The 19,692-nt window shown below is 35.6% G+C and overlaps 4 protein-coding genes across 6 annotated transcripts in view; 1 reads left to right on the top strand and 3 right to left on the bottom strand.

Moving 5' to 3' along the window:
* The window catches only part of LOC132784644 (uncharacterized), a 29,278-nt gene extending 11,528 nt beyond the window's left edge, over positions 1–17,750 (bottom strand). Inside the window, exons 1-2 of one of the 2 annotated variants that reach the window (XM_060790400.1) lie at positions 17,187–17,750; positions 11,181–11,933 (exon numbers count right to left, since the gene is read on the bottom strand). In XM_060790400.1, coding sequence (XP_060646383.1) covers positions 11,181–11,525 — 345 coding nt within the window. In that variant the 5' untranslated portion in view covers positions 11,526–11,933; positions 17,187–17,750. The remainder of the gene's footprint in view (positions 1–11,180; positions 11,934–17,186) is intronic. The other variant, XM_060790399.1, reaches the window with a different exon arrangement.
* LOC132786082 (hamartin) overlaps positions 1–19,692 on the bottom strand; it is a 158,550-nt gene that overhangs the window by 102,328 nt on the left and 36,530 nt on the right. The window lies entirely within an intron of this gene.
* Positions 18,106–18,555, bottom strand: LOC132786313 (large ribosomal subunit protein mL55). The gene is made up of 2 exons (XM_060792811.1): positions 18,370–18,555; positions 18,106–18,307 (listed from the first exon to the last, which is right to left on the bottom strand). Exons 1-2 carry the CDS (start codon positions 18,541–18,543, stop codon positions 18,161–18,163), a joined length of 321 nt encoding a protein of 106 aa, XP_060648794.1. The 5' UTR covers positions 18,544–18,555; the 3' UTR covers positions 18,106–18,160.
* On the top strand, positions 18,625–19,646 carry LOC132786312 (ATP synthase subunit d, mitochondrial). 2 transcript variants are annotated; one of them, XM_060792809.1, is made up of 2 exons: positions 18,625–18,741; positions 18,991–19,646. In XM_060792809.1, exon 2 carries the CDS (start codon positions 19,007–19,009, stop codon positions 19,541–19,543), a length of 537 nt encoding a protein of 178 aa, XP_060648792.1. In that variant the 5' UTR covers positions 18,625–18,741; positions 18,991–19,006; the 3' UTR covers positions 19,544–19,646. The 2 variants fall into 2 exon arrangements, with proteins under 2 accessions (XP_060648792.1, XP_060648793.1); XM_060792810.1 differs by having other exon boundaries at positions 18,718–18,760.

Here is a 19,692-nt window from a genome sequence, read left to right as displayed (position 1 = left end):
TACTACGGCACTTATTAAGAATTTAATAGTAATTGCAGCTTAGCTAAAGGGTCTCAGCTAGTCTAAACTAATCAAAATTAATATGTGGAAGAGGAAGAATTAAGCGTACTTTACTCATTTTTAATACTATAGTTATATCACATTCCCTGCTTGTCTAGAGGAAAATTAAAAATGCAAAAATTGAAAATAATATCTTTACTAAAGGGTCTAAGTCAGTCTAAACTTAAATGAGAACCATTCTAATTCAATAAGTGGCACAGCTGAGCAAACTTTAGTCTATTTTAAGTATCATAGTAATCTTGCCTCCCTTTTTTTTAAACACCGCATATTAAAAATGCATATATAAAAAATAATATCCTAACTAGAAGGTCTCAGCGTGTCTAAACTACTCAAATTGAATACGTGGAATAGTAAGAACTAAACAAACTCTACTTATTTTATATGCAATAGTTATATCGCATTCCCTGAATTTCTATAAGCAAATTAAAAATAAAGGGTCTCAGCCAGTCTAAACTAATCAAACACTAAAATTGAATATGTGAGAAAGAGAATTTAGTGAGTTCTTCGTATTTTAAATACTACAATCATGTCACATTCCCTTCTCTTCTATACGCAAATTAATTGAAAGTGCATTAATAAATAATAATATCTTAACTAAAGGGTTTAAGTCAGTCTACACTAAGCACTCAACTGTTCAAATTCAATACGTATGAGAACTAAACCAAGCCTGCCTTTTACACATATTAAAATGGCATTAAGGCGTACTTCTATTCTAATTACAGGGTATCAGCAAGTCAAAGCTAGACTTGTAAATAGAGAGAAATTCTTTACGGCAGAGGCAACGGGCAGCAGATGTGTCAACAGACAGAGGCGAGTTGACTGTTGACTGTTTGTAATGGACCAACTTAAGCTTTGCGTGTTGTTTAATTGGATCTAATTAGTTAGTTAGGGGGAAAACCAGTTGAACTGGTCGCGACTCTCCAAGTTGAAGTTCATCAATCAGCGCGGACTTTGACGTCACACACAAGAATTCGCTGTTGAATTGTAACGACGACATAATAAGATAAGAGCAAAATAAACTTTCAGAGAGAATCTAATATTAATGAGATAGCCAGCGAGGTAGATATAAAAGATGGAAGATGAAGAGATGGAGAGATGGCTATCTTTCGGTGGTAAGCGGCAATGAACTTAACCAATTATTAATTACAGCTATAAACACACACACAAATAAAAAAGAAAAGAAAAAGAAGACAACTATCGCAGTTATCTAGATAAACAATAGCAGAGTACACTTCACATGCACTTCACTTTGAAGAGTGAGTGAGAAGAGATTACACTTGGCGTATACAAAATATTTGCAACGCTTGAAAACAAAGTAGAAAAGTGAAATGCTGTAAAAAATACTCGTAAATAATTGCCGTAGCTTGTTTTTGGGCCTTATTTTTTTTGTTTGTTCGGTTGTAAGATCGGTACAGTTGGCTGAACAATTAAAGCATTGGCCATGGCCAAAAGCACGCCAACTGGCAGCTAAGCCGCGCTTCAGCTAACTCTATTTCATCCATTTCAAATGTGAGAAAAATTATGTTTCCACTTGAAAACTGTTCAAGTTGCCCGTTGCGCCGTTGGCCTCTGCTTTTGTTGTTGTTGCTGTTGCTATTGCTTTATTGTAGTTCGTAAACCCGACGGGCAATATATTATCCGTATACTCAAAAACTCCACGCACCCACAAGCTGCTTCCCCTCTCGATTCCCTATAACACCTACAACTTGTCGCGTGTTCAGTTTGAAATGGAAATGGAAAGTGTGCATTAATTGCGTTTGTTTTCTTTGCTGTCTCTGCTGCTCGCTTTCCGAATCACATATTTACTCCAGCATATTTTAAAAAATATGCTTAAAACATTGCATTGCAAATGCATATTTTACCAAAGTCATCCTTAGTTGGCTTCCCACCAACACAATAGTCCATATACCCGATGTTATACCCTCTCTCTCATCGACTTTATACATTGTTATGCCAATTGTGTAGTATCGCATAATGTTTTATTGTTCAATTTCAACGAGCGACAATAACAGAAGATAAAATGCCACAAATGTCAAGATAAGCTATCAAATGACCAAATTGCTTAGCCACATCAAATTGTTAGTACTTCTTCTTTTAGTATTTCATTGCTAAATTTAGCTGCGCACTTTAATGAAATGTAAACGAGTTTCGTTTTTTTTGGGGAATTTCTCGAGCATATGAGCTAGACTACTTGTTATGCTCAACCTTTTGTTGAGGTGCTCTAACCTCGCCTAGCTGTAATCCAAAAGTAGACCTCCACAAAGTAGTACGAAGTCTTTTGCTTTTGATCCCATTTCAGTTCATTCCAAAAACTCCAATCTGTCAGAGCAGCATAAAAAAAAGAAGACAGAACTCGTTCACAACTTGCCATTGTTTATCACCGAGGCGAAATGCGAACGACATTTGTTGCGCTACAATTTCCGCTCTCTATATGCGCCCAATTCAAATTCAAGCGTCGATAAATCTGTCTTATCTGTTTTAGTGTTAGTTTTATGTCTGTCATAACCTCAAAAAAATGAATGGATTGCAACAGCTCAAAATTATATATGATGAATATCATCACATCACCATCGCCAATTTATGCGCTGCATTCAGAGAACATATGATCATTGCGCTTTTTTTTTTCATCTTTTGGGGTCATTGACAGCCCCCAAGGCCTGCCTATAATAATTGGGGAGGGAAGTGGGAGGAGAGAGGAATTCTTTGTGGATCGCTGCGTGATGACATAAATAAATGTGCTTTATCCTTTTACACATTGTGCACTCATTGTATATGGAACAACGTCAGTGATGGATTTCCGCACTACAGTACACCATCGATATAACGAACCTCACTTTACTAAAGACTCTAAAGACTCATTTCCTACAGCTCAAGCTCGACCTTGACCCACTCAATGAGTTATGATTGTTTTAGTCATCATCTAAGTTGTTTACGAATCGAGAGAATAGAGAATATTTTAATTGAGCTCCCCGCTGATTCCCATTGCAACGCATTTTGCGGTCTCTGTGGATGAGTCAACAACATTCGCAGATTATTACGACGTTCTCTCTCTCTCTCTCACTCTCCGGGTAATTGTAATGTGCGTACAAAGAGGCACTTAAATGCCATTGTTTGACTATATAAATAGTGGATCTAGGTGAATTCCCAGTGGGATATAGGGAGAGACTTTACGACTCTCAAATATATACTGCATTGCTTTTGCTTTTGTGTGCAGGTGTGAAATCACGAGTTGTTTATATTCTTCTCGATCCACTATTAAGTTCGCTGTTTATGAAGCGATCATAATAAAATTTTTAGTATACGTAGCAAAGAACGCAATCAAAATGATTTTATTTTAGCATTCACTTAATATTGAGTTTTTCACAATTTTAAGTTTTTTCTTTAAGAAATAGAGAATATACTGTAATGGAATTTTCAGAATATTTAAATAACATACTAATAAAATATACCACTTAACTACAATTTTATATTTTTATATTCAAATTTAGTAGTAAAGTGATCATAATGAAATTTTTAGTATACGTAGCAAAGAACGCAATCAATATGAATTTATTTTAGCATTCACTTAATATTGAGTTTTTCACAATTTTAAGAGTTATTTCTCTAAGAAATTGAGAATACAGAATACTGTAATGGTAATATGCAGAATATTAAAAAAATATACTAATGAAATATACCGAATTCACTTAAGTACAAATTTATATTTTTATATCCAACTTTAGTAGTAAAGCGATCATAATGAAATGTTTTGTAAACCGCAAACAATATTGTTTTATTTTAACATTTACGTAGTTATTATTAAGTTTTTTACAATATTGAGAAATTTCACATTTTATATTTATATATCCAACTTCAATGTTAGGGAAGCGATCATAATGAAATTTTTAGTATACGTAGCAAAGTTTAAGTATTAAGTTTTTCACTATATTAAGAGTTTCTTCTCTAAGAAATTGAGAATACAGAATACTGTTATGATAATATGCAGAATATTAAAAAAATATACTAATGAAATATACCGAATTCACTTAACTACAAATTTATATTTTTATATCCAACTTTAGTAGTAAAGCGATCAAAATGAAATGTTTTATATATTTAGCATAAACCGCAAACAATATTGTTTTATTTTAACATTTACGTATTTATTATTACGTTTGTTACAATATTGAGAAATTTCACATTTTATATTTATATATCCAACTTCAATGTTAGTGAAGCGATTTGAAGGAAATTTTCAGAACATGCTTATAAAATATCATACGACAATATTACATAAAAATGTGTACTCATAGATTATATGGCAGCTGCGGCATTCCACGCTCAGGGTGGTATCAAATACTTGCGAGTTGGCCAACTATATCGAAATATTCAGTGAGCAGAGGAAATGCTTAGAATAACTGCGAGTAAAGACCGAACAAAATGAACCGACGTCGTCGGTGGGGTGAATCATGTTGAAAGGCGTCTTGCAAAATAGGAAATTTATTTCTTTAACGATTGCGGCTAACAAACGAAACGAGGTGTACACAAATTAAGGCAAGGCGGTGCAAAGCAGCGTAAAATGATGAAAAATTGAAACGCCAAAAATGATTTTGAAAACTTTGAACAACAAACAACTAAAAAGGTGGCGACCGAAACGAGAGAGCGGAATGAAATAGGCAAAAGACGCGACGGATGCAGACCACATATCGAATGTATCTCATATAGTATTCGAGTGTGTGTGTTTATGTAGTGTTCTGTTGTGTATGGTATACATCACAATCACATCACAGTTTGACAGTGACACAAAAAGAAAAGAGCAGTGAACGGTAGTAAATTTCATGAATGAAATCACAGAAGATTACCACACTAAGCTGCGGTAACACCGTCAAGTGTGACCATTTCTAATGCCGAAGTTCACTTCGCTCCAACTAGACTCTGATATCATTAAGTGAGACGAAGCTGATCACTAAAAAGTGTTACAATTCTCAGACAGAGATCAGAATGAAATTCCTTAATGAAATTCTAGATTACAACAGCATTAAATGTGACCATTTTTCTTTTATTATAATATAAAGTGGCTGGTTTCAGTTATGAAATCATCAGTGGAATTTCCATTGAGTAAATCAGTTTGTGGGAGTGTTGTAAATAAATACCTCAATATGACGGTTCCACTTATCTAAGTAAAAAATGGGTCTATTACAATAAAGTGTGACCGTTTTCAGTTAAGAAAACCCAAAATGGTAATTTAGCTTAAGTAAAAGAGCTTATTATAATTATATAAATGCAAATTATATAAAATGTTGCATATATATTTTTAAAAATAACTTATCTTACTAAAAAAACAACTGAAAATCCCATCGAATATCCAATTTTGTATACAAAATAAGAATAAAAATAAGTTCATTACAATAAAGTGTGACCGTTTTCAGTTACAAACTGAATGATAAAGCATCTCTGTAAACTAAATTTATAAATGCAAATAATATAATATATTGCATATATCGAACGAGAAAAACAAGTGGACAACCTGCTGACATGAAAATTAGCTTGGCATTAAATAAGATCACTTGCAGTAAGTGTGACCAATCTAAATTTAAAATATTTCAAGCAGTGGTCACAAGGGAACCCCCTCCCACGCTGATACAAACAAATATCGTATATTACTCATACATATTTTGCACATACAAGTACATTTATTACCACACAAACAGAGCCAACAAAAAAAAAAAAGAGAAAAATGTTGTATATAGAGTAGAGATATGTGTCGCACATATAATAATTCAATTTTGAATCATTCTCAAAGCGTTAAATATTTGGCACACACTCAACACTCGCAGCACAGTGTCACACAAATTTTGTACAAATTTTGTGGGCAGAGACAGAGCGAGAGAGAAGCGGGCGTGGTTGCTTGTTTTTATACCCGCTACCCATAGGGTAGATGGGTATTATAACTTTGTGCCGGCAGGAAATGTATGTAACAGGTAGAAGGAGGCATCTCCGACCCGTCTATGGTATATTTTGAATGCGGTACTATATCGATGTACCAAATATACCATTTGGTATATTTTTAGTATTTTTAGTATATTTGATATATTTTAATAATGATACCCCACAATATATTTTTAGTATTTTTGCAGTATAATTGGTTTATTTTGAGAATAATACCGCAAAATATATTGCTTTTATTCAAAATGGGTAGCGGGTATCTCACAGTCGAGCACACTCGACTGTAGCTTTTTTACTTGTTTTTTTTCTGTGTGTGGCATGCGACGTGGGGGCGCGTGGTGGACAGAAATAGCTGCAAAAAGGCAACCAAAAAGTGGGTGTGTGATGTTGTGTGTGTGGTTTGCGGTGCATATAAAGACAGCTTAACAGATGACAAAGCGAAAGATTTAGTGAATGTGGTAAGACCCATGCCCAAGTCTATGTTTCTCTGGGCAAGGACGCATTAGAAGTGTAGGGCCTAAGGCAACAACATTCTGTTACGCTCTCGACGCACTGCGAAGAGGTGAATGAATCCGAAAATATGTCTCCACGCTAGTTGCACACGTAATTGCTTGTTGCTCCAGTCCTCCACCTCTGCCTCTTTGCTGTCTGCGGCATGTGCAACCAGTCGACGCATCAACAGCGTTGGCTATACATCTTCGGCTTAAGCAGCCAACAGAGAGACAAACTGCAAAACGTTATCAAGCGAAATGCATTCTATCCGCATTTTGACTTGTTGATTGGCGCCGCTTGCAACTCGGCATCTGTTGCCACTCAACTGCAACAGCAGCATCTATAAATGTCGCATATGATATATGCACCATATATATATTATATACATATGTATTTATAAGCGAACATCACCGTCGAGGGCTCCGTAGTTCAGTGTTTTGACAGCATCAACAACCATCATCGTCATCGCCATCATCATCGTCATCGCCATCATCATCGTCATTCGTTTCGCCAATTCATCGCCTTGAGAAAACGATTACTTTTCGACTCGTGATAAATAAATAATAACGACATAGTATTATTATTCATGTGTATCTTTGCCAACCGACGACTTGGAATGAATTTTAATTTTTAATTCGCTTCATGTTGTCCTTATTCTCTTGAGCTTAAACCTAATTTGAACTTTTTTCATTATTCGTTTAGAATACTGCAACATTCACTTCAAGGCTACCCACAAAAGCAAACAGTTTGCTGTTAACACTTAACAGTGAACTGTTAAGTTTTAACAGTAGTCTTGTTACTTGTTCACTGTAGTCTTGTAACTTGTCTGTTAGGTGTTCAGAACAAACTGTTAATCTAGCTTCTTTAGTTAGGCTTTCAATATTTGGTAGCTAAAAATAATTTACGACTTTGCCAAATTTTGCAGCTCTGAGCTTCAAGTGTGAATAAATCTTTTAGAACATTGCTAGATTCACTTCAAGACTTCCCAAAAGTAAACAGTTTGCTGTTCACACTTAACAGCTGACTGTTAACTTACGGTAGTCTTTTAACTGAACTGTTAAGTGTTATCATTGTAGCTTCTTCACTAGCTGGACCATTTTTTATTATTTACCAGCTAAAAATAGTTTACGACTTTGCCAATTCTGCAGCTCAGAACTTTAAATGTGCTGAAACCTAATTTGAACTTTGTACACAATTCGAATAGAATATTTCATTCACTTCAAGGCTGTTCAAAAGTTAACATTTAACTGTTAAAAGTAAACTGTTTGTGTAGCTACTTTAACTGTTAAGTGTTAACAGTAAGCTGTTATTGTAGCTTCTTCAGTAGTTGGACCATTTTTTATTATTTGCCAGCTACAAATAATTTACTATTTAGCCAATTTTGCAGCTCAGAACTTTAGATGTGTTAAACCCAATTTGAACTTTTTGCATAATTCGAAAAGAATATTTAAGCATTCACTTCAAGGCTGTCCAAAAGTTTACAGCTAAATGTTAAGTGTTAACAGTAAACAGTTTTTGTAGCTTCTTTAACTGTCAAGTGTTTACAGTAAACTGTTATTGTTGCCTCTTTGGTAGTTAAGTTTTTGTTATTAATATTTGCGAGCTAAAAATAATTTACGACGTTGCCAATTTTGAAGCACTCTGAACTTAAAGTGTGTGCAAAAATAAATCCTAAACACACAATGCCATTATATGATCACAATTATATGATCTGCGATTGTATGTGCCCACTATAATATAGGAGAGCATTATCGTCGTTATATGGCATACCAAATGATTACGGTAAATGTCTCAATGAAATGTCTGACAACGCTATAGCTACAGCTATAGCTATAGCTCTCTGGCTATAGTATTATATAAGTCACTAAAGACTTTCGGTTTTTGGATTTCCCATTCAGCGTTTAAGCTTTTGTTATTGAAAGTGTTTTTGTTTTTTGAGTGTTTGTGGTTTTTTTTTTTTTTTGTTTTTCAAGCCTCGGCTGATTAGTGCGTTAAACATTTGGACTTTTCGCCAACAGCCAAACACACTAGTTATTGTCTTTTTTCGGTTATGTAAATGTTTTTGGTTTTTTCCTTTCAATTTCAATTAGTTAATACCTCGCTTTTTAATTAAGAAATTAATGAACGAGGGGCGAGAGACAGCTGCAAAGTACTATAGACTGTTCTCTCTGTATATTGCATCCATATAGCCAATTATAGTTTTGCTAGTTAACGAGCCGTAAGTTATCGCCAGCCCACTCAAGATGCCAGTTGTTTGACGTCGATAGGTCATAAATTGAGAATGCAACTGGGCGTCTAACTTATTATTATTATTATTGTTATCGCAATCAACTTCACGTGATTATACAGAAAAAGAAAAAGCAAGTTAGATATATGGACATCTATATATATTGATATGATAATAGAGACCTTTCTCCCCGCCATCCAATCCAACAAATTCAATTCAATTTGAATTTATGGCGTGAAATTGGGAATGTTATCAATTTGAATTAACTTTTGCTATGCGTTGCTGCATTCGATTGAAAGATTATTGAATTGATATAGCTATCAAATTGATGACTATTCAATTAAGAAGTTTCCGATTCCGATTCCGAATGCAGCACGTTCTCAGTTAACCGCTAGGGGAAGTTACTCGATGCACTAATTGCCCCTGCCTCGCGATCCTCTTCATCTTCATCTCCATGCAACGCAACGCAGCTGCCGCAGATTGCAATGCGGAAATGTAAACGAAACAAACGGAATAACAACACAACGGACAAATGAACGCACTTCACACGCAGAGAGAGAGAAAAATGAAACACGAAAAAACATAAAGGCTAATAAAACAAGGGGCATGTATCTGTGAGATACACACAACGATCGATGGTTTATCTGCGAGATGCACACACATAAGCACATAAAACACTCGTCAATTCGCACGCAATTCGCGCCAATAGAAAGTACATAAATTATTATTACAAACTTAATATTTTCAGCCAATAAACAGCAATTAAATAAACCGAATACCTGCAGCCCTTTTACCACTATCACTATCAATGAATGAATGAATGAATGAACTTTCATGTGAGTATCATTGTTAAATTGTTTGGGGGCAGCTCAACTTTTTTGAGGCATGCATGAGAAAGCAGAAAGAAAATAGTTACAAATTTAACTACAAATGGCCGTAAAACACAAAGAAAAATTTATAAATAAATATCAGCAAAAAAGAAAATGAAAGTTTTCGAAAAAAAAAATACACTGTGAATATACGAAACAGTAGCTACTGCTGCTTTGCTGCCATCGTAACCGAAAATTTTCTTTGAAAAATTTCAGTTTCGAGAAAGTTATTATAGGCAAAGCGTTGCGAAGGTTATTACCAATAACTGCTATTTCATTGAACTACAATGTCACGATGCTGTCAGCGACAGCGTCAGCCATAGAAAGGAGGAGACAGATATGCCATCTACACCTGCGGTCAATCAAATAGAAACGATGATATCACAAGAGTCGTGACCAGAGCTCACCACATTATTGCTATCTAATCGCATGTCTTCTTTTTCTTTTTGCACAAATAATGCTGACCAAAAAGGTTTTTTTCAAGTATTTCTATATAATGGTTATTCAATTGGCTATTAACCATGCACCATAAATATCGATTTTCTAATCAATGCTCTACAAAAATGATTTATTCTACAATTGATTTCATTTCCCTTTCAGATGGTCAAAGTTCTTTATGACTAACATACCAAAAATGTCGTTTATCAAAATGTTTCTATTAATATCTATACCCGGTATCCATAGGACAGAAGGGTATTATAACTTTGTGCATTCAGAAAATGAATACAACAGGCAGAAGGAAGCATCTCCTAGAAGTTATTTAAGAAATACTTTTGTATGACAAAAAAAAACGCTGACAATTGGTATATTCTGCACTTATGGTATATTTTTAATGCAGTAGTATATCAATATACCAAATATATCTTTTTGTGTAATTATTTTTAGTATTTTACGGCATATCAATTTGGTATATTTTAAGTTTTAGTGGTATATTTATTTGGTATATTTTAAAATGAATACCGAACTGCATTTATGAAAAATGGGCAACTGTAGCTTCTACAATTGATTCCATTTTAATTTCAGATAAAGTTCTTAGTCTACCTGAAATAAGTTTCTAATAATTAAACACTTCTTTTTAAGTTCAGCTAAATGTCAGCGCATTCCTTATTTAATTTTTTCAATAATTGATTTCAGTCACTTTCAACTATAGTTCTCCTACGTCCAAGTACCACAAAATTTCAGCACATTCCGTATAAACTTGATTTAATCTACGTTTGATTTCTTTTTACTACAAACTATTCCCAAGTGCACCTCAAATATAATTTATTAAAATTTCTATAATATTTTTTCTACATTTCGTAATACAAAATGTCAGCTCATTCTTCATAAATTTGATAATCTCGCTTTAGATTTTCCAGTGAGCTTTATCGGCTCGTGTTTCATTTGAATTATGAAGGCAATAACCCATTTTATGCCCTTATTAAAATCAGATACGAGCCTCAGCCTGATTCGAGTGGAAATTGGCGCCTAAAAGCACTTTGACCAGAGTCGCCTGATACGAATCTCTCACTCTCTACCTTACTTTGTACTCAAATAGTAATAGATTAGAAAAGTACTTTATGGAAAAGCCGAAGACTTGAAGGTTTTGTTATTTTGCGAACACTTACCCGATAAACCTCAGAGAAGAAACCGGAGCCGATTTTCTCCTTGACAAAGTCATCGACAGAATATAATGCTGAGACGGCAGTGCGAAGAGCACGACACGAGGGCCCAGTGACAAGGCGATCCGATGAAATGGTGCGTGTCACTGGCGGAGGCGGAGGAAGTCCATTGCCATTGACATTGACGGAGTCCACGACGGATTCCATCGGACGATACGAGCTGAACTTTCCCACTGTGCTCTGCTCCTGCTGATGTGGCCACAGAAATGGCGATGACGTTGAGTCCACTTGATCGCACGATTTCATCGCGAGTTCTGGCGGACCGGGACCACTGTGCTGGTTTAGGCTCATGTTTATCAGCTGCGACGTATGATGATGATGGTGTTGTTATTGTTGTTGTTGTGGTTGTTAGTGGGTGTGTCTAGCGAGGATATCGATGGAGGAAGCAGACTTGCGTTTTACTCCAAACGCATTAGCACGTTAGCAAACACACAGAAATTGTATATTAATTATTGAAAATGTGTTCTTGTTTGAGGTTTTGATTTACGAGGAGGTTTTCAGGCACGGCGTAGCACACAACACATTTAACATAATCTATTTGGCAAACTACGAAAATTGACAACTTTGACAGCGATGATGTTAAGCAATGAAAAAATTAAAGTGTAACAAAGTGTGACGTCATTTGCACTTCAATTTTGGCACAATTGAAGGAAGATTTGATATGGAAGAGGACACTGGAAGCGCTCTAGAAACGGAAGTCTGCAAAAAAGAGAGAGAGAGAAGGGAAGAGATTAATTTATTATATACGTAAATTAAATTATATTATATTTATAGATTGAATATACTTATTAGAACACACTTATTTAATCGCACGCTGATTGCGTCATATGAATATACGAATATTCAATTCAGGCCTTATCAATATGCGATTCGATTCATTCGCTCTCATTCAGCTTTAGAGATACTCGATAGTGTATCTGAAATTTCCGACTCTAGTCTATCCATTTCCTCCGTCTGCTGAGGCAACTGATACGCTTTAAATAGTATATTTTAATTGCTTTGGTCTATTTCCAAAGCAAATAAAAGTCACCTGCACAAAAAAACACAAAACTGTTGCACTTTCCTTACGTTTTTCAAGGTTATCGATAGCCACCTTCATATGTTTTTTTCGCTTTTTTTCGCTTTTTGGCGATAACGCAAAAAACGAACTAAAACCTTGGAATCTGAATAATTTAGATAAGTCCCCAATTTGTAGCTCGACGAGTGTGATTACACCCTATTGTGTGGGGAAAAAACAAACAAACAAACAAACAAAACTTACAATTAAATTCCACTCAAGTACAACACAAAATGTTGTTTCCACCGTGCAACAAGTGAGGCTGATAAATGCTGACATAACAAATTATTTTTTCATTTTTTGCTTTAATCAGCAAGAACAACAACGAGTTGGCAATTTGATTTTGCACCTTGTGTGTTATCAAGGGACACACAACCATTGCGATAAGATAATGGCGAAAAAATAGCCCAGCAAATCAACGAAACAAAAACAACCACGAAATATGTGAATTGCAGGTGAACAGGTGAGACCTCCAAAAAAAAACAGGTAAAAGAAAACTAAACCATATATTATAAACTAATAATACCCCCCGAAAGTATTACATAAAATGTTGAAATCATAATCATAATAATAATATGTAGTCATATAGCTCGAAATTCGAAATGAGCTCAATGAATTCCCCCAAAACTCTCTTTCGGCTCAATTACAATTACTAAGCACATTTTTTCCCTCATTTTTTTTTTGCTCAACATCTAAAGATTTCTTTAAAGCAGCAGCTAGCCCATAATTAGGGTCAATTGCGGCGGCCAATTGACAAGACAACACAAGACACAAAACACTAAACACAAGAGTAACAAATGCTATAGCAAAAGTCAATCTCAAGCTGGAAACCTGCTACACTTCATTAAGCTCCATGACAAACTGTGTTAAACACACCTGAGCAGAGTCCAAAGAGTCAACCTGCCACCTGCCACTGCCTCCCTTTCCACTTTGTTGCCACTTTGATACAAGCACAAACAAAAGCGAGAAATGCAAATGTTGTCTCTAGCTGCGGATGAGAATCTTAATCAGGCCACAGCATTATCATTTCATAGGCTAAAGAGCTTTTGATTGAGGAATTTTGCAAAAACCATTCAAATATTTAAAGAGCCCTTTAAGTAAGCTGCAAGAATTTGCAAACTCTCTACGAATATCAGTCTAAGCAAGTAAGAAATCTACTGTCGAGTGTGCTCGACTGTGAGATACCCGCTACCCACTGTAAACTAGTTTTAAAATATACCAAATTAATATATAAATATAATATATACTACCCACTGTAAATATATACAAAATGCGGTATTATTTTTATACTATGTCAAATTTATATACCACTAAAATACTAAAAATATACCACATATATTCAAAATATACCATAGAGTGCAAAATATACAGTATACTACGTTGAAAGGATGGTAATATTTAAATATACCAAATTTATATGCCTAAAAATACTGAAAATACACCAAATGATACATTTGGTATATTTATATATACATTCAAATTATACCATAGAGTGCAAAAAATACCGTATAACACCGACAGTATTATTTTTAAAACATACCAAACTCTTATACCACAAAAATACTAAAAATATACCATATACTACATTTGGTATATTGATATAGAACATTCCCGCAACGAAATCTAATAAATTCCTCGACTTTCAGTCGAATATATCAAATATTTAAAGAGCCCTAAGAAATTGCAAACTGTATAAAAATTAGATTGGCAAATCTGATAAATTCCTCAACTTTCAGTCAATATGTCACTGCCAATTGCAGAAATATTCGTTGAAATGTTTACACACGCTGATTGATCACATTTAAACTTGGCAACCAACATTTCAAAAATGATGAAACATCAAGGTTAGTTTTAGTCAGCAACTAAAATTGTGTTCGATGACCCCAGCAAACTTTATCAAAAGTTGAGCGCCACATTAAAAGTTGAGCGATAGCTGATAGCAGCTTTTTGATATGTGACAATTTACAATCTACAAATTTATTTGGTCACGAATTAGTTAAGAACTTAATGTTGGCATGATAATTGATTTGCGTATTTTCGTCTTAAATATAGATTTCATTCGCATGTTTGCCACACATTAACCAAAGGTATATTCAACAGGTTGAAGCAAACAACGAATCAAAGGATTAATATGCGAATGCAACTTTATGGCTGCCATAAATTCCGATAGGCAAACAACGCATCGAAAAAAACAATAAACAAATGGAACGAGATACACAAAAAGAAACAATGTAGACTGAAATTGATGTTGTCGCCGTTGCCCGTCGCGCTTCATCAATTCTAATGCGTCGCTGTTTAGTATCTTTAAGATATGCACACTCACATGTACAGAAACAGATACAAATACAGACACAGTCGAGAGAGACTGTAAATTACCAACTTATTTAGTTCAAGACACCAAGCAATGTATCTTTATAGATACACTATTAAATTGGCCAAGTATATGGCAACGTTTTAAGGCCCATTTACTTAATGTTTATTCGTTTTCAGCGACAGTTAATTCTATTTTCAACAACGAAATTTCATAAAGATTTGTTGTTAAATTATCGTCGGGTTTTTATAAGTTTCTGAGATCTAAACAGAACTTTTGTATAGAGTAGAGAAAGTGGCTCTCAAGTCAATTTCCAAAAGTTATGTTGATGAACTTTTGCTACTCATTTTCTTTCATAGTAATTTCTTTATGCTCTCTGGTGGTCGAAAGCATTGTAATTTTGTCACTCGCAATTGGGGGCAATTGACCTCATAAAGATTATCGGTCCTTGTTAGGGATAAACAAGATATGTCATTTATTTTAATGTGAGCTATTTGGCTGTGTATTATATTCCAACAATTTTGGGGTTGTTTTGTATTTATTTTTAACCTTTATTTTAACCTAACCTCGTTCTAAGATTAAGTGGAAAAGGTTTAAGGTCTGTTCCCTTTATTAAAGTAAAGTGTTTTATTTAAATTAAATAAATTGTATTTTAACTTAATATCATTATTTTTAAAGTCATTTGTTTTTATGGAAACTTCTGACTTGTCTACTTCAAAAATACGTCAAATAAATCTTAATCAACATTATATTCAAACTTTCTTCGCATTATTTGCAAAGGTTTCTCGAAATTACAACTTTGATAAATTGAGTGTTTAAACAGCGCTTTCTAGCGATTATAATCATATTAATATTGGGAGAACTAATGATTCAGCAAGAGTATTTAAACGTCGACTCGCCGTAGGGCAAAAAGAAAGTCAGAATAAGACTGATCTAGATTATCTATAATCTACACAATATTAAACGCATTCGACAAATGGATAATAAAAAAAAAAACCATTGTTTGCTTGTTTTGCATGTGGAGCAAAAGCTTTGTTCCACTGTGCGCTGTTCTAATTGGAATATTGGGCAAACTTATTCACTTTCTAGTTGCAGTCAACTTTGAACTAAATCACGTGAATGAGCCAGAGCGAGATAGCGTGATAGTGAAAGAGTGAGTGAGAACTGTGCACAATGAAAAAGTCGCCGCAAAGCAAAGCACAAAGCGAATTAACTTTAAATAATAAAAGAATAGGAAAAGAAAAGAAATTGTTTTATTTTCGACTTCAAGTGCAAGCAGCAGCGAGCAGCATAAGAAATTGGCGAGAAACTAAACTAAGCAAAGGCAAAGAACGAAGAGGAAAACAAAACGATAGCGCATAGTACACACACACACACACACACACAAACATGCATAGTAGGGAACTCACAGACAAACACATACATATAAGTGCATCTGCCAAAGCGCCAAAGCGAAAAAAGGTGCAAAACGGAAACAAATGGCGCATTTGGCGCATGTTGTTGTTGTTGATGTTCATGTTGTTGCCGTCGTTGCTTTTAGGCAATAGCAAAGCAAAATAAAAAAAAAAAAAAAAAAAAACGAAGAGAAAAGAAATAAGGCCGAACTGTGTTTACTAATTCCCTAAACACCACAAAATGCACTTGGCATCAAATCCAATAAGCAGCAGCTGAATCACTCCTCACTCAATTTGGTGGTAAAATTCTTGCATGTGAATGTCTGTCTCTGTGTGTGTGTGTATGTGTGTGCTAGTCCAGTATGAATGGATGGATTCACATAACAACAAGAAAAGAAGCGAAACATCTGTCGCAGCATTAGCATTTTCCGTTGAAAAGTGGCTTTCCACTCTCGACAAGAAGAAAAGCAAAACGATGGAATTGGGAAAACGGCTGACACCAAAGACCAAAGACAGAGAGCAGAGCAGAGCTTCTTCATCATCATCTCGCTGCTTTTTAGTTGCTTGCAAATGTGTTTGTGTTATTTTTACATTTCCGCTGCTTACAAAAATATTTACATGGATGTGTGTGTGTGTGTATGTCGGCGCGCGTATTAAACAGCATTCCAAGCGCACAGACACGCACACAAACTCACAGACAGGCACACGCACACACACACAGAAATGCAGGCGCGTCGTTTGCAGAGCAGACTTTGATGCATTGGGAAATATGTACGTTTGTATGTATTTATGTTGTTATGTGTGGCATAAAATGTGTCTAATTTGAATTACAATTATACCAAATAAACGCACATATTTTGTTTCACAAAAAAACAGCATATTATTAATGTACTATCCCCAGGCAAAGGTCACATCACATCTATGCATCAGCAGTAGTGGTGGAGGAGGAAAAGAGAAAGAGAACACTTGCACACACACAGGCAAAGGCATGCACACGCCTACACACGAACATAGAGTAAAGCGCAAGCATAGATACACATACATAGACTTACGTATATGTATAGGTGTGTATATATGAAACTGTTGTGCAGCAGAAATCTCATTAAAAGAAAATTAAGAAAGCGTCGTGTGCACTCATTTCTTATTGGCAAAAAAAAAACAGCAAAACAAAACATAAAAACATTATTTACCAATTGTTGACGATGTAGTTGTTGTTGTTGTGATAATCCAATAAGTGCGTGCTGTATGTTTGTATGTATGCGTTTTTGTCTGCTGCAATTGTATTAATTTGAACACTAACACTAGCTCAAAACCGCGTTATTTTCTTGTCCGAAACTACAACTTTTATGTTTGGAAGCAAAATTTCACTAAGTATTATTATTATTATTATGCTGTCTTGTTTACTGCTGCATGCTGTATACAATCACACGCACACACTTACGCACATACGTGTGTGGTTGTGTGTGTGTATATGCGTTTTATTAGACGCTACACTGCCCCATTCAAAATTTTTGACTGTGGCTTTTTTCTTCAGACGACGACGACAACGACGAAGCTGCAGCTTGGGCCAGTTAATTTCGTTTAATGCACCGGCAATTTGGCAGCTTTTCCTTATTTATGGTACAAGCAATAACTTGCAGTAAACGAGCATTTGTATTATATTTATATATTTGCACTCGCGGAGAACCGTTTGCAAAATAAAAAAGCGACGCGCGTCCCACGTCAAGCGTCGTTTTGCTTCGACAATTTCAACAATTTTAACAACTGCCAGCAGTGTGTGACCACGGTGTGATATCAAAATGTACTATTTAAGGTTCAGAAATAGATGTTGGTTGGTTACACTGTGTTTGGTATATACGAAAAAGCAGCTCAAAAAGGCGGCTGCATTTGAACAACTCTTTCTTTTGTAGTTTTTCGAAAAGTATTGCTCCATAAAATGTATTTAGAACAATCTTCGCTACATACTTTTAATTGGTTAACAATTGTAATTTTCGTGAAAATTCAAAAGCCTAAAACCGAAGAATGCCATAAGATATTCAAAGGTCCCATACCGGCTACAAAAAATACCCAAAGTCCAGAAATAAAATCGCACAGTGCTGCCAGACAGATTTTTATATAACAAATCTACAATGTTTTTGTTTTATTTACAAATCTAAATAACGGACTATTTCTTTTTAATGTACTTCATATACTTCTTAGCATTGAAGTTGTCCTCCACTTCCTCCATAATCTTGACTTTCTTGCGGGGCTTTCTGGCCTCCAAACGCGCCTTACGCTCCACATCAGACAATGTGCTCAGATCCAGAGGGAGCTATACAAGAAGGGAATAATATATTAAATACTATAACACTTTGGAAACTTTATTAAGTTAACCTTGATTATTTTGCGGGGTTCGTGATAACGTATGGTGGTTGTGGAGCCATCGGGATGTACAACGACAGTTGGATAACTGCGGCAATACACAGATCGGTGTAAACGCGTCACGGATGCGGTTGACGATGACAGCGCACGCACTTGCTGCACTCCGCAGGCTAACACTTTAAGCATTTTAAGTCAGGAATATTAATAAAACCACTAAATTGCAGTTTTCTTTACAAGTTTGATAAACACAAGTGTCTCACATATGTGCGTACAGTGTGACCAAATTTAAAACGCAACCATGTTAGGAACACGTAACAGTGGCTGACAGCTTCGATTAGAATTATTCGATTGCTCAGCTGATTCGATAATAACTACATTGTTCAAGTAAGTGGTGTGAAAAAACGTATGTACCAATAAAATTGAAAAAATATAAAAAACAAGCGATCGAAAGAATATAATTCCGAAAAATAAGCAACGTACGGCAGTAGAGTTAACGTGCAACTTAAAAACACACAGTACTGCATTGTATAACCGATTTGTGGTGCATTTTTTCTGCTGCGGCAAAATTACATAATTTTTGCAGGCCGAATTTCAATGTTGAAGAACGTCAACTAATTTTGATTAATTTTGCAGCAAACGCTCTGGAATAATGGCAGCCCGTCGCATCGCCCAATCTTCGATCAACTGGTCCGCTCTCGCTGAGCGTGTGCCTGCCAACCAGAAGAGCAGCTTCAGCGCCTTCAAGACCAAGTCCGACATTTATGTGCGCTCTGTGTTGGCTAACCCAGAGAATCCCCCCAAGATCGACTGGGCCTACTACAAGCGTTTGGTGCCCGTTGCCGGTCTCGTCGATGGCTTCCAGAAGCAGTACGAAGCTTTGTCAGTCCCATATCCCAAGGACACTGTTTCGTCGCAGGTGGACACGGAAATCGAGCAGTCAAAGAGCGAGATTGCCGCATACAAGAAGGGTTCGGAGGATCGCATCAAGAACTATCAGAAGGAAATCAGCCATCTGAAATCTCTGCTGCCATACGATCAGATGACCATGGAGGATTATCGCGATGCATTCCCCGAGACCGCCCTGGATCCCATCAACAAACCCACTTTCTGGCCCCACACTCCCGAGGAGCAGGTTGGCTACAAGTCCAAGGAGCAGTTGGAGGCTGAGGCTCAGGGACATCATTAAACTAGGCGAATTGGCGCGACTCCTTTGGCCACATAATAACGAAAATATTGTAATTCGAAATGTTCAGATCGTTGGAGTGGAATAAAAGTCATTTAAAATGAAATTTAAATGTAATATTTATTTAAAACGTGCGAAGTGGGTGCATATAA

Source organism: Drosophila nasuta, chromosome 2R, assembly GCF_023558535.2.
Source record: "Drosophila nasuta strain 15112-1781.00 chromosome 2R, ASM2355853v1, whole genome shotgun sequence".
Taxonomy (NCBI): Eukaryota; Metazoa; Arthropoda; class Insecta; order Diptera; family Drosophilidae; genus Drosophila; species Drosophila nasuta.
The sequence above is the reverse complement of the archived record's forward strand: the minus strand, read 5'-3'. Positions and strand labels throughout refer to the sequence as shown.

What these genes read in the sequence shown, in the direction of transcription:
- LOC132786312 (XM_060792809.1), top strand. Translation starts at nt 19,007, where the DNA reads ATGGCAGCCCGTCGCATCGCCCAATCTTCGATCAACTGGTCCGCTCTC.
- LOC132786313 (XM_060792811.1), bottom strand. Translation starts at nt 18,543, where the DNA reads ATGCTTAAAGTGTTAGCCTGCGGAGTGCAGCAAGTGCGTGCGCTGTCA. An exon ending in AACCCCGCAAAATAATCAAG is followed by an intron (nt 18,308 to 18,369) that starts GTTAACTTAATA and finishes CTTCTTGTATAG; the next exon opens with CTCCCTCTGGATCTGAGCAC.